Source organism: Carcharhinus amblyrhynchos, chromosome 21 (assembly GCF_965287045.1).
Source record: "Carcharhinus amblyrhynchos chromosome 21, sCarAmb.v2.hapA, whole genome shotgun sequence".
In the NCBI taxonomy this organism is placed as follows: domain Eukaryota; kingdom Metazoa; phylum Chordata; class Chondrichthyes; order Carcharhiniformes; family Carcharhinidae; genus Carcharhinus; species Carcharhinus amblyrhynchos.
This window is the reverse complement of record NC_137344.1, coordinates 9,470,014-9,489,279: the sequence shown is the minus strand read 5'-3', so window position 1 is coordinate 9,489,279 and position 19,266 is coordinate 9,470,014. Positions and strand designations below refer to the sequence as shown.

Here is a 19,266-nt window from a genome sequence, read left to right as displayed (position 1 = left end):
GTTTGCTGCTACAATTTACAGATGGTATTTATTAGAAAATTCCTTATTCTGAAGTATGCTATGCATATTTTTTTGAAATTCCAGGTAGTTGGGTTTTTCATGAAGAAAGGGGGAATGCGTTCCTGTGATAGTTGGGAGTTGGCCACGCTGATTTGCATTTGAGAGCTCTTCTCCAAATTAGTGTAGCTCTTGGGACTAAAGCGATCAAGGGATATGGTGGGGGGAGGCAGAATTGAGATATTGGATTTGATGATCAGCTATGATCAAAATGAATAATGGAGCAGGCTCGAAGGGCCAAATGGCCTGCTCCTGCTTCTGTTTTCTATGTTTACCTGTGCCCCATTCAGTCCCATATACCCTCCATTTTGGTTCTGAATAAATGATATCCAAAACATTGAGTCTCTTATGGCAATAGATCCTTGGCACCTAGGTTCATTGTGTTAGTGACAAAGCTTCTTTCAAGATATTGTTGCTAATAGGAGGGTTAATTGACATGTGGTTGTTGCAGCACTAGTAATCATTTGTCTATGAAAAGAATTTTATTTACAGTGTCTGTGTATAGTGGGGTTCCAAATATATTGCAAGGAATGCCACTGGTTTCTTTTGAGGTAGCATATAAAATTTGCAACTGGAATGTTTTGGAGAGTTTCTGTAAGCAGACACACCTTTCTCATTTTTTTTAAAAAAAGGCTGTAATTAAAATGATTTTAACCTACTGTACTATAATCTACTGAGCTACGTTTCCCTAAAAGCTGCACCACCCAGACTTGTTTGTCTTTCCAAATTGAACTTCCAGCACAAGTCCAGGTAATATCAGTTCTGCTGAAAATTAGTCTGTAAACCCCAATTTTATTTTTATCTTGTAGAGTCCAGTTAATATCCAACAGCCGAAACTGGAATCCCCGGAAACATCCATCACCAAAGAGTATTTGAAGGTACATACTACTTGGTCATCCAGCCTTTTCATTCCATCTTCAATAATCATACATCTGAGGTAAAATGGTGATTCTTATGTCAGTTGCCAGAAGTAGGTGCTGGGAATGATGTGGGGATGGGTTCCAAAACTAGTTGTTTGATTATGTTTCAGTTGGGATGAACCCAATTGAGTTCCCCTTCGATTTAAAATTATGCATCAAGTGAATTCAGGAGCTGGGAGTGGTGTTGGTGGGTGCTTAGAGTCATAGAGTTTTACAGCACAGAAAGAGGCCCTTTAGTCCGTCGTGTCTGTGCTGGGCTTCAAATACCTATCTATCTTAATCCCATTTTCCAGCACTTGGTCCATATCCGTGTTTGCTGTGCCGTTGCTTGTATGCTATGCCGTTTTAAGTACTCATCTAAATGCGGTGAGGATTCCCACCTATCCTGCCCTTTCAGGCAGAGAGTTCCAATTCCCAGCACCCTCTGGGTGAAAAAGATTTTCCTCAAATCTCCTCTGCCTTAAATCAATGCGCCCTTGTTATTGACCCCTCTACTATGGGAAGGGTTTTTTTTCTATCTGCCCTATTGATATCCCTCATAATTATTTCTGAACATCTGGGAAACACTTAAAATTCTTCAGATTCAGAGCCAAACCCTGCACCACGTGACTATACTCTGGTCCAGGATCCTATACTATGGATACCATAAAAGGAGTACTGGAGATAGGATTAAAGATACTGGACTTACAGATGATGTAATGCCAGTTCGCAGCCAACCTTAAAAAGTATATGTTTTTGCAGAAGGCTTGACTAGCTGAAATATAGTAAGAAGTCTCACAACACCAGGTTAGAGTCCAATCAGTTTATTTGATAGTTTATTTCACCAGTTTATTTGATCACTATCAAATAAACTGGTTGGACTCTAACCTGGTGTTGTGAGACTTCTTACTGTGTTTACCCCAGTCCAACGCCGGCATCTCTACATCATAGCTGAAATGTAACCAGGCACGCGGTACACTTAATTTTTTCATAACTTTTGCTTGTGTTTATTCTTTATTTTATGTTTATTTTAGAAACTTAAATGTATAAACAACATTGAATATCCTTTGGAAAAGAATTAGATTGATCTGCACAGAGACCATACTGATTTAACTTGGCCAAGAGTGTGATTGCAAGAATGAATTTGCATGCTTTAGAACCAGTATTAAAATGTACCTTACCCACCAATTGACTTTATGACACTTAAGAGATCCATAAAATCTGTCCTTTTGATCTTAGTTATTTGATTGCACCACTGGTGGCATCACGTCGAATGTTGCTTGTTAATTGGAAACATGTCTCAGTTGTGTTGTGTGTGATCTTGTATAGCAAGGCAATTTCATTAGTCCAGGCTTTTCTTTGCCTGTTTGAAAGTTGATTTAGTATAGAAGCCCTGCTGTGAAACTTCGGGGTAAGTGTGGCCACCAACATCTTCTGTAAATTAATTATTGCAATGAATTCCCGTTGCAAAGGAATCCCAAAAAAACAATAATGTTATCTCTGCCAAAAGTAATGCAAATTGGGTAGAAATTATTTCTTTTTACCATTGAATTCTTTAAAGCCCTCTTTTTTGTGACACTTATGGTTAAAAACATTACGTGCCACATTTACCCATTTTTAATAAAATACTCATAAGGGGGAATTTCTTATGTCCATCCTTTGGCAGCATGGTTATGTTACTGAGCTATTAATCGAAAGCTGTGGAGTGCTGATCTGGAGACTGAGTTCAAATCCCACCACAGCAGCTAGGAATTAAAATTCATTAAAATAAAATGAATAAAAAGTTAGATTTGATGATGATGACTGTGAAACTAAATGAATAGCCGTAAAACCCTTTTTGGTACCCTGAAGGAAATCTGCCACCCTTATGCAGTCCAGCCCATATGTCACTCCTGACCCATAACAAAAGGGGCATGTCCTCTCTCTGTCCAATCCCAAAAACCCTTCAACTGCCCTCTAGTGCATGTTTCTCAGTTTTATTCAAAGAGGTGACTCACCATCTCCTTCCGAAGAACAGTTCAGATGAAAACTAAATATTGGCTGTTGCCAACATCATCCACATCCTGAAATATTTTTTAAAGGAAAGGTACAGGAACTTTATGGAGCATTGCTTTCTATTGAAACAGTGCTGATAGTGCACTTTTTCAGGACAATTCATTACTAAAGTAGCTTTTGGAGAACGGAGTTATTCAGAATTATGTTCGGTAATGTCTCTCGTGCTTTTTTTGCCCATGTATACTCCTGTACATAGTTTAATTACAAGGAATGACAAGATATTTTGGTATATTGTTTTCAACATTCTATGCTGTAAGTCCCAAAATAGATTAGTTTATGAATTTAAATGAATGACAATTGCCAGCAGGCCAGCGTGACATTAGTCCCCTGAGGGGTGTGAATTTTTTGAATCCTGTTGTTAATTATGCAAGTGCAGCTAGGATAAAGTGGCAGTGTTTAACTAGAATACCACAAACCAAAAGAGCCCAATGTTGACCAGTTCACCTGATTACATTTGTATTTAAAGGTTCTGTCAGTATCACTCCCTTATTGTGGTAAATTCAAAAATCTTATTCAAATTAAATATGCTGCCTGAAGGGTCCATTTTCCACTAGAGGTTTAAACATTGAAAAAGTTAAAGTAAAGTTTTGTTAGTCACAAGTAAAGCTTATATTGACACTGCAGTTAAGTTACTGTGAAATTCCCCTAGTTGCTACACTCTGTCGCCTGTTCGGGTCAATGCATCTAACTGCAGATATTAGAAATCTGAAAAACAAAAGGTGCTGGAAACACATCAACTGCGGAGAAAACCGGCAAATAGCGTTTCAATATGAATAATGCATTCGGATTGAAAAAGCAATAAGACGGTGGCTTGCTAAGCATTTTAGAGGGCAAGTTTTAAAAAGGAACAATGCAACTGGAGGGGGTAAAACAGAGCCACGCAGATGGGGAAATAAATTGAATGGTAAGACAAGGGCTAAAGTGGAGTCTGGAAGGTAGTTAAATGGCAGAAATTATGTTAGCATGACGCATGAGAAATCAAGAAATAAAAGATGTGTATGAAACTGCATGTGTGTGAAAGCTAAAGATGTGGGAGATAGAATGGGAAGCATGAAAAACTAGTATGGCAGAGCAAACCTCAGTGAGCTGGTGGAAGAAACAAGCAGGTAGGTACCAAGAGATGCAGGATTTGAGGGAAGTCACTTTCGGGAGAAAAGAGGGAGAGGAAAACCATGGTTTCCCGTGAGACAAATCCTGGTCAGTGGGTCTATTTTGATGGCTCAACAGTCACAATGATTGCTGGATTGATTGACTTGAATTCTGAGACTAAGCACTGATCCAACAGACTGCAGATCTGATTGCTGGCAGCATTTTTTGTACTTTACAAGCAGTTAGCGCTGGCTTGTCCCAAGTTTTGCATGGAGGAGCCACATTTTAAAACTTCTCTCTCAAGGGGCCGGTGAACAAACTTCAGAAAGATAAAATTTGGCACAGTGGCAAAAAAAAAAGTGAGTAATACATAAAGGTGAGTAATAGAGTGGAAGGGACTCAGTCACTTCATTTCATGAGAGCGGATGATGGTGCGAGGGTGAGTGAGAATGCTGATGCTGGGACTGAGCCAGAGTAATGGACACGTTCTGCCCTGGCACTCTCTCATCCCCCCTTCCTACCCCCTCTCCACCACACACACACACACACACACACACACACACACACGCATCCCACAGTCTCCTCTCTCACCCTCTGCTGTCACTCCTTCACATTTCTCCATCTCTCTTGCGCTTTTTTGCCCCTCCCACCCCCACGTGTGTCTGTCCTGCTGCCCCCACCCTCACGCCCAGTATGATGGTAAATTGCATGCTGCAAGGCTGCACAAACAGCAATGAGATAATGCCCAGAAAGTGTTGTTGGTTGAGAGTTAAATAATGAGTTGGATTCTAGGAGAATCCCCAGGCTCCTTCTCAGAATAGTGACCTTTACATCCATCTGAGGGTAGACAGGATATTGGTTTGATGTCAGGTTATAAAAATAGGAACTCTGATCCCCATGTATGTGTATCTGTATACCATAAAATATATATTATTCAACTGAAGTAAAGTTTATTAGTCACAAGTAGGCTTACATTAACACTGCAATGAAGTTACTGTGAAAATCTACCAGTCGTCACACTCTGGTGCCTATTCGGGTACACAGAGGGAGAATTTAGTATGGCCAGTCTACCTAACCAGCACATTTTTGAACTGTGAAGGAAACCAGAGCACCTGGAGGAAACCCACACAGGCATGGGGAGAATGTGCAAACTCCACAGACAGTGACCCAAGCTAGGAATTGAACCTGGGTCCCTGGTGCTGTGAGACAGCAGTGCTAACCACTGTGCCACCATGCCACTATTAGCATGAACACTCAAAAGTGCTTTTGTCCTCTGGCTGGTCTAAGGAATTGAAACCAGTTATAATTTGAATACTATCAACATTAAACTGACTGATGTGACAACAATGTGATTTGTATTTGTGTCCAAGCCTGTTGACAGAGAGGCTCTTATTTACCATTTGGATGGGGCGAACCATGCACAAGAAATTCAAGAACCAAGTGATTTTGAGGAACTACCTGATGAATTCTTCCAGGTTACCATAGATGATGTTAGAAAGCGTTTTGCTCAACTGAAAAGTGAAAGGTAACCTAGATTTTTTACCTCTGCTTGTCACTGTGTTGTTTAAGAAAAACAAGTATACTGATGTTAATATAATCTAATATAATCTCTCATTCAAATTTATAGTTATTGTGATGATCAGTCCTGAACTGAAGCTTTTGCAGTTTACTTGTTACTCGTCTTTGCCAGGCACCCAGTGGAGACAGAACAGTTGAGGTTGATTCCCCATTTACCTCTTGGGACAATTGCAGCGTTAAAAGCAATCCTGAGTGAAAGTGTCAACACCTGCCTTAGGTGGGCTTTTTACCGGGAGCCTGTTGTCAGCTGCCAGTAGATCATGCAGACAATGTCCGTAGCTGGGTTTAAGTCCTGGTCCAGCATTGTGGCGTTGATATTGCACAACCCTTGCATCCCCCACCCCGCCTTAAAAAAAAAGAGATTGGGCAGGTTCCAAGCAACATCGATGAAATCGCAACGATCACTCAGCATTAACTGCATATCAGGGAATCTCACTAATATCTGAATTCTGCAACAATGTGCAAACATGGCTAAATTAAACAGCAACACAACCAATGTAAATATTAGAAGAAAATGTAGTTTTGTGATATAAATGGTAGAATTCTCCTGGAAATTAAGCAATATCAGAATGAAGTTAGAGAATAATGGTTAGCACTGGCTAACATTTTTTTTAAAGAATACTAGTTGGATTTTTACAGCAAATTTTGATACCTTTGTTAATTTTTCTTAACAGCAAAGCCGTTAACCGATTTTATCTTTTTATGTTGGAAATCTGAATAGTAAGAAAAAGATTTGGGAAACAGAAAAATATTCCGATGGAAAAGCAAAATGTTTCAAAATCTGTTCCCAAAGTGGTTATGGTCCTTGTTACTGGCCCATTTCACTGAGATGTGGCCGAGATTGGAAAGACACCAATTTTTGCTGTGTTAGTTATCTCAAAATTTCTTGTTCATATTGCTTTTCTTTGACTAGAGGAATGACACATCTAGAAATACAGAAAGTGCCATTCAGTTCATTCAACTCCCCCCTTATCTACATCCCTTTTGGTCTGGGATCGATCACATTTGTTACAATTTCATTGAGTGTTAAATCATATTGATCTGGGACATGGTTTTCATAAAAAATTGAACTTTTCATATTATAGTTTTATTTTCTGTCACCATTAGATAGACACTTTTAGTCATGGATACTAAGCTTGTGTAGTCTCAATTTATATCCCAAGGCATACAACCTGATGTGTAGTTTGCAGTTATTCAAACTGATATGAACACAGACTAGGGAGATGATAATGAATAGAACAGAAGAAAATCCCAAACTACTGAAGAAAACCATTTATCAACCTCAACACCTTGCAAAAGTGAAAGAAGGGTGTGTCGAGAAGAGGATTCGAACCATTAGCCACATCAGAATCTGTTATTCTCTTAGAATTGCAATGTATATCTTTTTAAAAGACAAAATTGTACCCACCTCTACTACTACCTCTCGCAGCTTGTTCCAGACACTGACCACCCTCTGCGTGAAAAAATGTTCTCCCTGGACCCTTTAGTATCTCCCCCTCTCACCTTTTAGTTTTAGACTCCCCTACCTTTGAGAAAAGATATTGACTATCTAACTGATCTTGGTCCCAAATTATGCCAAATTATTTGACTCTTGAATTAACAAATGACAATATGGTTTTATTTTGCCAAATGCTGGAACTAATCACTTATGAATGTGAGATAGTGAGAAGATCAAACTTGGATATAACGCTGCCTGGTTAGATAGCCTTCCTGTGGAATCCTATAGGTGCAAGGAGTCAATATGATTGGGATGCAAGGTGAGGAACTTGCTAAGTATGTCTCATTTTTCTGTTTGCTCAGGCGACGTCTGGAAGAGGCTCCGTTGATGACAAAATCGATGAGAGACTCTCAATTGAAGGAAAAGACAGAGCGTTATCCAAAGGTTTGTGAATGATCTGTTTCTTGAAAAATCACACATTAGTAATTAACTATCATGAAAAGGATATTATTAAACTGGAAAGATTGCAGAAAAGATTTACTAGGATGCTACCAGAATTTGATGGTTTGAGTTGTAAGGAGAGGCTGGATAGACTGAGACTTTTTTTCTCTGGAGCGTAGAAGGCTGAAGGGTGATCTTATAGGGGTCTATAAAATAATGAGGGGCATAGATCAGCTAGAAATTCAATAGCTTTTTCCAAAGGTAGGGGAGTCTAAAACTAGAGGGCATAGGTTTAAGGTGAGAGGGGAGAGATACAAAAGTGTCCAGAGGGGCATTTGTTTTCACTCAAGAGGATGATGAATGTGTGGAATAAGCTGCCAGAGGTAGTAGGAGAGACGGGTACAGTTTTGTCTTTTAAAAAGCATTTAGACAGTTATATGAGTAAGATGGGTATAGAGGGATATGGGCCAAATGTGGACAATTGGGACTAGCTTAGGTATTTAAAAAAAAAGGGTGGCATGGACAAGTTGAGCCGAAGGGCCTGTTTCCATGCTGTAAAGCTCTGTGACTCTGAGTCGAATTGTAAAATTAAGACATTTGGTTGGATATTATTTGTGATAAAAACATTACATTTTCTAACAACCCCGTCATCTGAAAGCATTGCTTTTAACCTCTCACACACAAAAACAGAAAATGCTGGAAAATCTCAGCAGGTCCGACAGCATCTGTGAAGAGAGAATAGAGCCCATGTTTCGAGTCTGGATAACCCTTTGTCAGATACTGTTAGACCTGCTGAGATTTTCCAGCCTTTTCTGTCTTTGTTTCAGACTCCAGCATCCGCAGTAATTTTGCCCACTTCTAATCACTCACTGTTTTTGTGATATTGAGTCCACATCCCTTGCAAACAGTTCATAAACCAGTGGGAACAATATTTCACTGGTTTCTGTTTTCACTGATAAAAGTTTTTTTTTGAACCTTTCTTCAAAGAAAATAAAATTTAAATATGCCATTTGAAACCATAAAGGAGTCCCAAATCAGTTCAAATTGTTGGAACTCCTGGATAATAGAGACATAGTCAAGTCACTTCAGTACAAAATATTCTATTATTTATTAGTTTTTAAAATAATCATTTTTCACATTACCAAATAGATCGAGGGACATGGAGTTGGGGGTAGGGTGTTAGCGTGGTTGGAGGATTGGTTGTCAAATAGGAGGCAGAGAGTGGGGGTCAACGGGTGCTATTCGGATTGGCGGATGGTGACTAGTGGAGTGCCCCAGGGGTCGGTGCTGGGGCCTCAGCTTTTTACCATTTATATAGATGATCTGGAGGAGGGAACCGAGTGTAGGGTGTCGAAACTTGCTGATGACACCAAGATTGGGGGAACGGCAAATTGTGCAGAGGGTGTGGAGAGTCTGCAGAAGGTACTAGATAAGCTGGGCGAATGGGCCAGGAAATGGCAAATGGAATTTAATGTTGGCAAGTGCGAGGTGGTCCACTTTGGTAGGAATAATGGTAGGAAGGACTATTACTTACAGGGCGAAAAACTGCAGCAGGCGACGGTGCAGAGGGACCTCGGGGTCCTTGTGCATGAGTCGCAAAAACCCAGCTTGCAGGTGCAGCAGGTGGTCAGGAAGGCGAATGGGATGCTGGCCTTCATAGCAAGGGGGATTGAATATAAAAGTAGGGAGGTCTTGCTGCAGCTGTATAGGGCATTGGTGAGGCCGCAGCTGGAGTACTGTGTGCAGTTTTGGGCGCCGCACCTGCGCAAAGATATTTTGGCCTTGCAGAGGAGGTTTACTAGGCTGATACCGGAGTTGAGGGGGTTGAGCTATGAGGAGAGGCTGAATAAACTAGGCTTGTACTCGTTGGAGTTTAGAAGAATGAGGGGAGATCTCATTGAGACGTATAAGATGATGAATGGGATGGATAGGATAGAGGTGGAGAGACTCTTCCCGCTCAAAAAAGACAGTAGGACTAGGGTGCACAGCCTCAAGATAAAGGGGGGGCGGTTTAGAATGGAGTTGAGGAGGAACTTCTTCACTCAAAGGGTGGTGAATCTCTGGAATTCTCTGCCCGTTGAAGTGGTGGAGGCTGCCTCGCTAAATATTTTTAAGACGCGGGTTGATGGGTTTTTGATAAGAGAGGGGATTAAGGGTTATGGGGAGAGGGCGGGAATGTGGAACTGAGCCATGACAGATCAGCCATGATCTTATTGAATGGCGGGGCAGGCTCGAAGGGCTAGACTGCCTACTCCTGCTCCTATTTCTTATTATGAATTGAGTATACTCTAGCTATATTGAAGGTTAAGAAGGAGCTGTATCAAATACCTGGTTAAAAATTGAACTATTAGTTATAAGGATAAGTATAAATTGTTCAGCTTTCTTTACGTAATGCGAAAGGTTCTCATTGAATACATTTGGTCAGAGTATAATGTTCTGCAGAGCGTTTGATAAATTACATTTGATAGCGTTCGATAGGTAAAGTTGGAGGAGTTGTAGACAGTGAGGATGGATGTTACAGTTTGCAGAGGGACATAGATAAGCTGCAGAGCTGGGCCGAGAGATGGCAGATGGAGTTTAATACGGAAAAGTGTGAGGTGATTCACTTTGGTAAGAATAACAGGAGTACAGAATATAGAGCTAATGGAAGGACTCTTAGTAGTGTTGACGAGCAGAGAGATCTCGGGGTACATGTGCATAGCTCCCTGAAAGTTGCCACAAGGCGTACGATGTGTTAGCTTTTATTGGTAGAGGGATTGAATTTCGGAGCTGTGAGGTCATGTTACAACTGTACAAAACTCTGGTGCGGCTGCACTTGGAGTATTGCGTACAGTTCTGGTCGCCGCATTATAAGAAAGATGTGGAGGCGTTGGAAAGGGTGCAGAGGAGGTTTACCAAGATGTTGCCTGGTATGGTGGGAAGGTCTTATGAGGAAAGGCTTGAGGGACTTGAGGTTACGAGGTGACCTAATTGAGGCATACAAGATGATCAAAGGATTGGATAGGGTGGACAGTGAGAGCCTTTTACCTCGGATGGTGATGGCTAAACAAGGGGACATAGCTTTAAATTAAGGGGTGGTAATTATGGGACAGATGTCAGAGGTAGGTTCTTTACTCAGAGGGTAGTAAGGTCATGGAATGCCCTGCCTGCAGCAGTTGTGGACTCACCAACTTTAAGGGCGTTCAAATGATAAGTGGATAGGCATATGGATAACATTGGAATAGTTTAGGTTAGAGGATCATTAGATTGGTCCCACTGGTCGGTGCAACATCGAGGGCCGAAGGGCCTGTACTGCGCTGTAATGTTGCGTTCTACATGAAATTTTGAACCAATGCTAGATTACTTGAAGCTTTCTATTAAATACTGCATGTAAACCACAGAGACTAATCTTATTCATAAAGTCATGTTTGATTCTGGGGTGGGGGTGAGGTGGCAGATTTTGTCATGTGATAAAATACTTCTGCAAAATTAATCCCCCCCCCCATTTTAGACAAAGAATTTATCGTGAAAAGTGATGCCATTTCAAGCAATCTAAACACAAAATTGAATTATATCTTTGAAAAATGTTGACGCATTCAGCAACGATTTGAAATAAATATTAGAATAGAAACCCCAGTGCAGAAGGAAGCTATTCAGCCCATCGAGTCTGCGCCGACTGCAGTCCTATCCAGGCTCTGTAACCTCTCATATTTATCTTGTTAAATCACCTGACAAACTAGGGTTAATTTAACATCGCCAATCAACCTATCCCACACATCTTTATTCTGCGGGAAGAAACCCAAGCACCCAGAGGAAACCCATCTAGAAACGGGGAGAGTGTGCCAACTCCACATAGAGAGTGACCCAAGGCCAGAATTGAATCTGGATCCCTGGCGCTGTGAGGCAGTAGTGCTAACCACTATGCCACTCATTCAAATATTGTACCAGGAACCACTTGTGTTTTTCATGTGTGCGTCTGTCCACATATACGGTGTGAGTTACTTAAATCATCAATGTACGGAGGGAAGAGTAAATGGTCTGCTTTATCCCAAGTACACATCTAAACAAACGCATGGCTTACAGAACTGATTTAACCCCTACAGCATTTTCTAATGCTTCTCAAATGTTTTCCCATGACCAAATAAAAGCCAAAAATACTAACATGCACAAACTGGTGTTACTTTTGCTTGTTTCTTTATTCTTATCTACCAAAGTCTTAGGTCTTTTGTTTGTTTGCCTGTTTCACTTGCTAGTCTGTTCTGCAGCCATATTGGATTTGTCAGCTTGGTAGGCAAAGGTGGGGCAGGATTATTTGGATTCAAAAGTGTGCAAGTTTTGCACTGGCCTTGACTCATCTCCAGTTTGAGATGAAATAGTGTGTGGTTTTGAGACATTTCTTTTGCCAGTGTGGTTCAAAATGATACTCTCAATCAGACCAGGGGTATTAATTGGGGTTTTGCCTGCTACAGGACCACATCTTGGTTTGTCTATTTGAATAGAATGACAAAGCTGAGCTGCTTTAGTTTTTTTGTGTATAAATAGTAGTGACATAGTGGTATTGTCACTGGATTAGTAATCTAAAGTGGTAATTCTGCAAGGACCCAGGTTCAAATCCCACCACAGCAAATGGTATAATTTGAATTCAACAAAACCTGGAATTAATGGTGACTATGAAACCATTGTCAGTTGTTGTAAAAATCCATCTGGTTCCCTAATGTTCTTCTGGGAAGGAAATCCTTGTCTTACCTACATGTGACTCCAAACTGTTGGACTCTGACATGACCTCTGAAATGGCCTAGCAAGCCTCTCAGTTATATCAAACTGCTACAATAGTGTTCAGGAAACCCACCAGGGACAGTAAATGCCATGGGCATTTTGTTCATAGTATTTTGTTACATACTTGTATTGAAAGTAAAAACTTAAAGTATTCCAGTTATTCAAATGTTCTTTGCATGTAATTTAAAAACAATTTTGATGTTAATTTCATTTTTCTCTTTGGCGAAATAGGTTGTTCTAAGAGTACAGTTTCCTGACAGATATGTCTTACAAGGTTTCTTCAGACCCCTTGAAACAGGTGATTTTACTATATGTTTACTATTTTAGTTGTTTTAAGGAAATGCAGTGATGACGTAATCACACCCTGGCCAACATTCTACATGGAAGGGGGGTTTTATACTTGGTATCTTTAATTTCACGTTCCAGTACTCAGACCTGGACTAGTGTCATGATTGTTAAACTTGTGCCTTTGTCAGAATACCACATCCCTGCTACTAACAGCTTCAGATTCACCTCAAACTTGAATGTAGATCTCCTCACCCCATGAGACCTGATGGATGCAAATAGTAGCCCTAGGCTCAAGACCCATACTACTAATGTCTCACACAAATGTCTTGGACTCAGTTTGAATGAAAGTCAGACTCTGCCATGTTCAGCGGTATTGCCAATTCAGCCATATGCAACTTGGTAAAAATCTTGAATCAACACTCTGCCTTCATTTACACAATATGAACTGCTTCATCCCAGACACAGAGAAGAAAGCAAACAATATGAAAATATTATGAAGTGATAGCTTCATGTTAAATGCTGTAGGGAAATTTAAAATCCTGAGTACAACTTCTATGAATAAATAATGTACTGTAAACTTGGTTACTGATGGTTTGCCAGCAGGACCAGGGAAATGTCTATTTTCCCTGTGCCAACCAGAGCTTTAAGTGTCACTGACACTAAAAATAATAATATGTATACATAAATATGTTATAAATATAAAACCAGTTAATATCAGAAGTAACCTCATGGCTGTGATATTAGTCCTAAACTCTTTATATAAATGCTGAAAGCACAATTTATCTATTCTCACCGTCTTGCTGCTTTTCCTGTAGAAGCTATTAAAGGCCTAATTTTTTAAAACTCCTTTTTGATGTTGGGCCAACTTAACAAACCCGGCTATCACTTTTTTAAAATAAGCAGCTTTTGAAGTATTTCTAGTCAGTTAAAATCTGCAATTCAGAACATTAATACTGATGTTTTATAAACATAAGGAGCTGGCAGCACTTGTACAAGTAAGTTCATCCATAGCATGCGGTGGATTAAAGCTGTGATAGATGAATAAAATCAGTGTAATAAATTAGTTTAGATTATTTTTCATACCTTGTTCATGTTTTGCAGCATTGTGTGTCTGATAAAGAATAATGAATTTATAATGTCCTTTACTAAACTTTTTGCTGTTGGTGAAATCATTTGAATGCAGTTGTCAAACCTGTGCAATCTTGTGAAGATATTGAACGAAAAAGCTGATTAAACAGCCTTGGTTTCAATCATGCCCTGAGGCAAACATGTTTTTATTATTTTCATCAACTTGCTCACTCACCAGCCTGATCGCTTTACACTAGTCTTTATTGTTCACAGCAATTTTATGCTAGTAATAATAGGCATGATAAACAGACATCTTAAACTGATTTGATCCGATTTATTATTGTTACATGTATTGGCATACAGTGAAAAGTATTGTTTCTTGCATGCTGTACACACAAAGCATACTGTTCATAGAGAAGGAAACAAGAGAGTACAGAATGTCATGTTACAGTCATAGCGAGGGTGTAGAAAAAAAATCAACTTAATGCAAGGCAAGTCCATTCAAAAGTCTGACAGCAGCAGGGAAGAAGCTGTTCTTCCCTGAAGAGTCGGTGCGTGATCTCAGATTTTCTACCTGTTTTCCCAACGGAAGAAGGCGGAAGAGAGTATGTCAAGGGCGTGTCGGGTCTTTAATTATGCTGGCTGCTTTGCCGAGGCAGCGGCAAGTGTCGACAGAGTCAATGGATGGGAGGCTGGTTTGCATGGGCTACATTCATGACCTTTTGTAGTTTTTGCAGTTAACTGGTCCTGCAGCTAGTGTCTTTTGCTTTAACTTGCAGATTGAGGTTACTGCTGGACAAGCTAGTGTATAAAATTAGGTGATCCTATTTTGCATAGAAAATTAGCTTATAACCTATAGGATAAATGATTGTCCTGGGCCATGCATTTGGGCGAATGAGTAAGAGGGTAGGATTTTCCCATCCTGTCTGCCACGGGAATTGTAGTGGGACATGGACCACGTGAAGGATCATTGATCTCGGGCAGGATTTTCTAGCCTTGGGGCGAATGCAGCCAGAAAATTCCACCCGTGCATCTAGTATCAATGAGGAAGGAAAATCAGAACATCTAACATCGTGAGTTTAGGACTAATATCACAGCCATGAGGTTACCTGTGATAGTGAGTACCAACTTCAGTACAAAATTACAACACGGCATTGGTAGGATTTTAGTTTGGGGCAGATGATAACTGAAGGGAGAGGGGAGGCATGATAACCTTGTGTTTGGAGAGATGTTAGAACATTGCGTAACTTGTTCTGTTTTGGAATTTCTTTGGAAAAAGTACACGTCCATGAACCCCGCATTTTGTAACATTCCCCGTCAGGCTTATAACATGTGCAGTGTATCTGTTGAGACTTGTGTACTAGGTTTGACATACATTTGTTTTTCATCTGTATAACACATATTTAAAATCTAAATATTGAAATCACAAATAAACAAGAGACACATGGAAATTCCCTTTTGTGTCCTGTTTTCAGTTTTTCTTTTTCATCCACCACATCTCAGCCTCAAAATAGCAACTGTTTAATGCAGTTTCTAAGGGCATTCACGGGACTTTAAAATGTGATCATAAGGAATCACAAATCAATTGCAACTCATCTTGATTAATATGTCCAGAAGATATTACTCCAATCCCGCAGCTATTATGGCATCTAAATTGTTCCAGAATTTCTGCCGCCACTATCTACATATCCATTCCATGCATTGATTGTGCCTTGTTTGGAAGAATACTTCCTGATCGCACTCCTATATGTGCCTTTGGTAGTTTGAATTGTGTCCTCTTGTCCTACTCTTGCAACTTATTGTAAAATAATATTGTGTGTTTAAATTTTCCATTCCATAACTCTTGTGGTGTACTTCTGAGATCTTTCTGTTCAAAATGTTTATGTCTATCCAGTCAAATTTCTTTCCTTGTGCTAAGTATCAATCCCTTTGCTGTACTTGGTAGTTTTTTTGGTGCTTGTATGTTCTGCTTTTATTTTCAAAGATGCCTCCACTTGTTGGGGGGAGGGCAGAATGGCGGTCCATAAATATAAGGAAGTCACCAATAAATCAGTTGGAAATTCAGAAAAAACTTAACAAGAACTTCACCACCAACAGCAGTTTATTTAAGGGAGAGATAGGCAAACGCGAGGGAAAAAGGATGAGAGGGAAATGTTGCTGGAGGGTGAGAGGATGCTTATATGTGACCTAGACACCAGCACGACTTATTTGAGGCAATTGGCCGATTTCTGTGCTGTATGTAAGATTGTTAGTCTTTGAAAGCTTTTGCTAGCATTTGCATAGTTGAATGTTAGAGGAAATTGAATTTTTATTGATCAAAGAACAATACAGCACAGGAAACAGGCCCTCCAAGCCTGCGCTGCTCATTGGTCCAACTAGACCACTTTTCTGTATCCCTCCATTCCCAGTCTGCTCCCGTGACTATCCAGATAGGTCTTGAACGATCCCAGCGTGTCTGCCTCCAGCTCCACCACCCACTCTGTAAAATACATCTCTCTGGTATCTGAGTTAAACCTCGTCCCCCTCACCTTGAACCTGTGACCCCTTGAGTTTGTCACCTCCAACCTGGGAAAAAGCTTCCCACTGTTCACCCTATCCATATCCCTCATAATTTTATACACCTCTATTAGATCTCCCCTCATTCTCTGTCTTTCCAGGGAGAACAACCTCAGTTTACCCAATCTCTCCTCATAGCTAAGACCCACCATACCAGGCAACATCCTGGTAAACCTCCTCTGCACTCTCTCCAAAGCCTCCATGTCCTTCTGGTAGCGCGGTGACACAATACTCCAAATGTGGCCTAACCAACGTTCTATGCAGCTGTACATCAGATGCCAATTTTTATACTCTATACCCCGTCCTATAAAGGCAAGCATGCCATATGCCTTTTTCACCACCTTCTCCACCTGTGCTGTCACCTTCAAGGATCTGTGGACTAGCACACCCAGGTCCCTCTGTACGTCTACACTTTTGATGGTTCTGCCATTTATTGTATAGCTCCCCCCTACATTAATCCTACCAAAATGCATCACTTCGCGTTTATCTGGATTAAATTCCATCAGCCATTTCACCGCCCAATTTTCCAGCCTATCTATATCCTGCTGTGTTCTCCGACAATGTTCATAGCTATCCGCAAGTCCAGCCATCTTCGTGTCATCCGCAAACTTACTGGTCACACCAGTTACACCTTCTTCCAAATCATTTATATATATATATTACAAATAGCAGAGGTCCCAGTACAGAGCCCTGCGGAACACCACTGGTAAAAAGTCTGACAACACCAGGTTTTAATCCAACCGATTTATTTGATAGTAAACGCACAAGCTTTCGGGGTTAGTCCCTTCGTCAGGTGAATGGAGAGTTCTGGCCTCAGAGAGCATATAAAGCACAGACTGTTTAGAGATTACTGATTAGAATGCGAATCCTTACACCTAACCTGCTGTTCAAGACCTGAAGTGGTTGACAATGTGAGTGGAAGGAGCACTGATCACAGGTTAAAGAGATGTGTATTGTCTCCAGACAGTACAGTAAGTGAGGTTTTGCAAACCCAGGCAAGTCACGGGGGTTACAGATAGTGCGACATGAACCCAAGATCCCTGTTGAGACCGTCCTCATGAGTGCGGAACTTGGCTATCAGTCTCTGTTCAGCGACCCTGCGCTGTCGTGTGTCGTGAAGGCCGCCTTGGAGAATGCTTACCCGAAGGTCAGAGGCTGATACGTTGCAAGAAAGGATGTCCCGAAGCATGGTACATTGGGGAGACCATGCAGACGCTACGACAACGGATGAATGAACATCGCTCGACAATCACCAGGCAAGACTGTTCCCTTCCTGTTGGTGAACACTTCAGTGGTCACTTCAGCCTCTGACCTTCGGGTAAGCATTCTCCAAGGCGGCCTTCACGACGCACAACAGCGCAGAGTCGCTGAACAGAGACTGATAGCCAAGTTCCGCACACATGAGGACGGTCTCAACAGGGATCTTGGGTTCATGTCGCACTATCTGTAACCCCTGTGACTTGCCTGGGTTTGCAAAACCTCACTTACTGTACTGTCTGGAGACAATACACATCTCTTTAACCTGTGATCAGTGCTCCTTCCACTCACATTGTTAACCACTTCAGGCCTTGAACAGCAGGTTAGGTGTAAGGATTCGCATTCTAATCAGTAATCTCTAAATAGTCTGTGCTTTATATGCTCTGTCTGAGGCCAGAACTCTCCATTCACCTGACGAAGGGACTAACCCCGAAAGCTTGTGCGTTTACTATCAAATAAATCAGTTGGATTAAAACCTGGTGTTGTCAGACTTTTTACTGTGTTTACGCCAGTCCAATGCCGGCATACCCACATCATGAACACCACTGGTCACAGACCTCCAGCCGGAAAAAGACCCTTCCACTACTACCCTCTGTCTTCTATGGCCAAGCCAGTTCTCTACCCATCTTGCCACCTCTCCTTTTATCCCATGAGATTTAACCTTTTGCAACAACCTGCCATGAGGAACCTTGTCAAATGCTTTACTAAAATCCATACAGATGACATCCATGGCTCTACCCTCGTCAACTGTTTTTGTCACCTCCTCAAAAAACTCCACCAAATTTGTGAGGCATGACCTCCCTCTTAGAAAACCATGCTGTATATCACTAATGAGATTATTCCGTTCTAAGTGCGCATACATCCTATTCCTAAGAATCCTGTCCAACAATTTCCCTACCACGGACACCAAGCTCACCGGCCTTTAGTTAACTGGATTATCCTTGCTACCCTTCTTAAATAACGGTACCACATTTGCTATCCTCCAATCCTCAGGGACCTCACCTGTGTCCAATGAAGAGACAAAGATCTCCGTCAGAGGTCCAGCAATTTTAGCTCTTGTCTTCCTGAGCAGTCTAGGATAGATCATTGAAGATGTGAGGCCGAGGATTCGAAGTTAGAGAAATTGATTTCAAATCATGGATGCTTAAATAGACCATTTATAACAAATAGATTTCATTATGCACTTTTAACGTTTCTGCTTAGAGAAATTTATTACTTGCAAAGCTCTGACCAATCTTCCCTCTCATTTGAATGCCATCCAATTTGTGACTCTGTGTGTAGGCATTTAGTTCAGTTTTAATTCTTCCATGCCATAAAATGAGTTGAACATCAGCATTTTTTCATTTTGGGAAAGGTTTTTTTTGTTAACAATTTCTAATTAGATTTTGTTGTTGTATGGAAATCAGAATCAAATATGTAATTTATGCAACCATTGTGTGCTCTTTTGACCTCTGAAGTTGCTACACAGTCAGTATTTCCAAGAGCTGGTATGTCCAGTTGTGTAATAGGAAGAACAGTGAGAATTTCTGTTCAAAATAAAAATATTGTTGCAAACGGTGCATTTGCCTGTTGAACAGCCAGATATGTTGCAGTGCCAAATGTAACTGTTCTTGACTTGAAATGTTATTCTAAGAATATATTATGAATTAAAACCTTAATGCAGCTTTAAAGTTTGCATTTAATTGAATTGCCATTCAAAATATGGAGCGCATCAAACATTTACGTAAATGTGAAATTGTGTATAATAGGAAACATTTGGTGGACTGCCACTTGCCTTTGCAGTCA

The 19,266-nt window shown here is 40.7% G+C and overlaps 1 protein-coding gene across 1 annotated transcript in view; it reads left to right on the top strand.

Moving 5' to 3' along the window:
* aspscr1 (ASPSCR1 tether for SLC2A4, UBX domain containing) overlaps window positions 1-19,266 on the top strand; it is a 230,930-nt gene that overhangs the window by 124,838 nt on the left and 86,826 nt on the right. Inside the window, exons 8-11 of the mRNA XM_080209458.1 lie at window positions 867-935; window positions 5,471-5,625; window positions 7,479-7,560; window positions 12,544-12,610. Of these exons, the coding sequence (XP_080065584.1) occupies window positions 867-935; window positions 5,471-5,625; window positions 7,479-7,560; window positions 12,544-12,610 (373 nt within the window). The remainder of the gene's footprint in view (window positions 1-866; window positions 936-5,470; window positions 5,626-7,478; window positions 7,561-12,543; window positions 12,611-19,266) is intronic.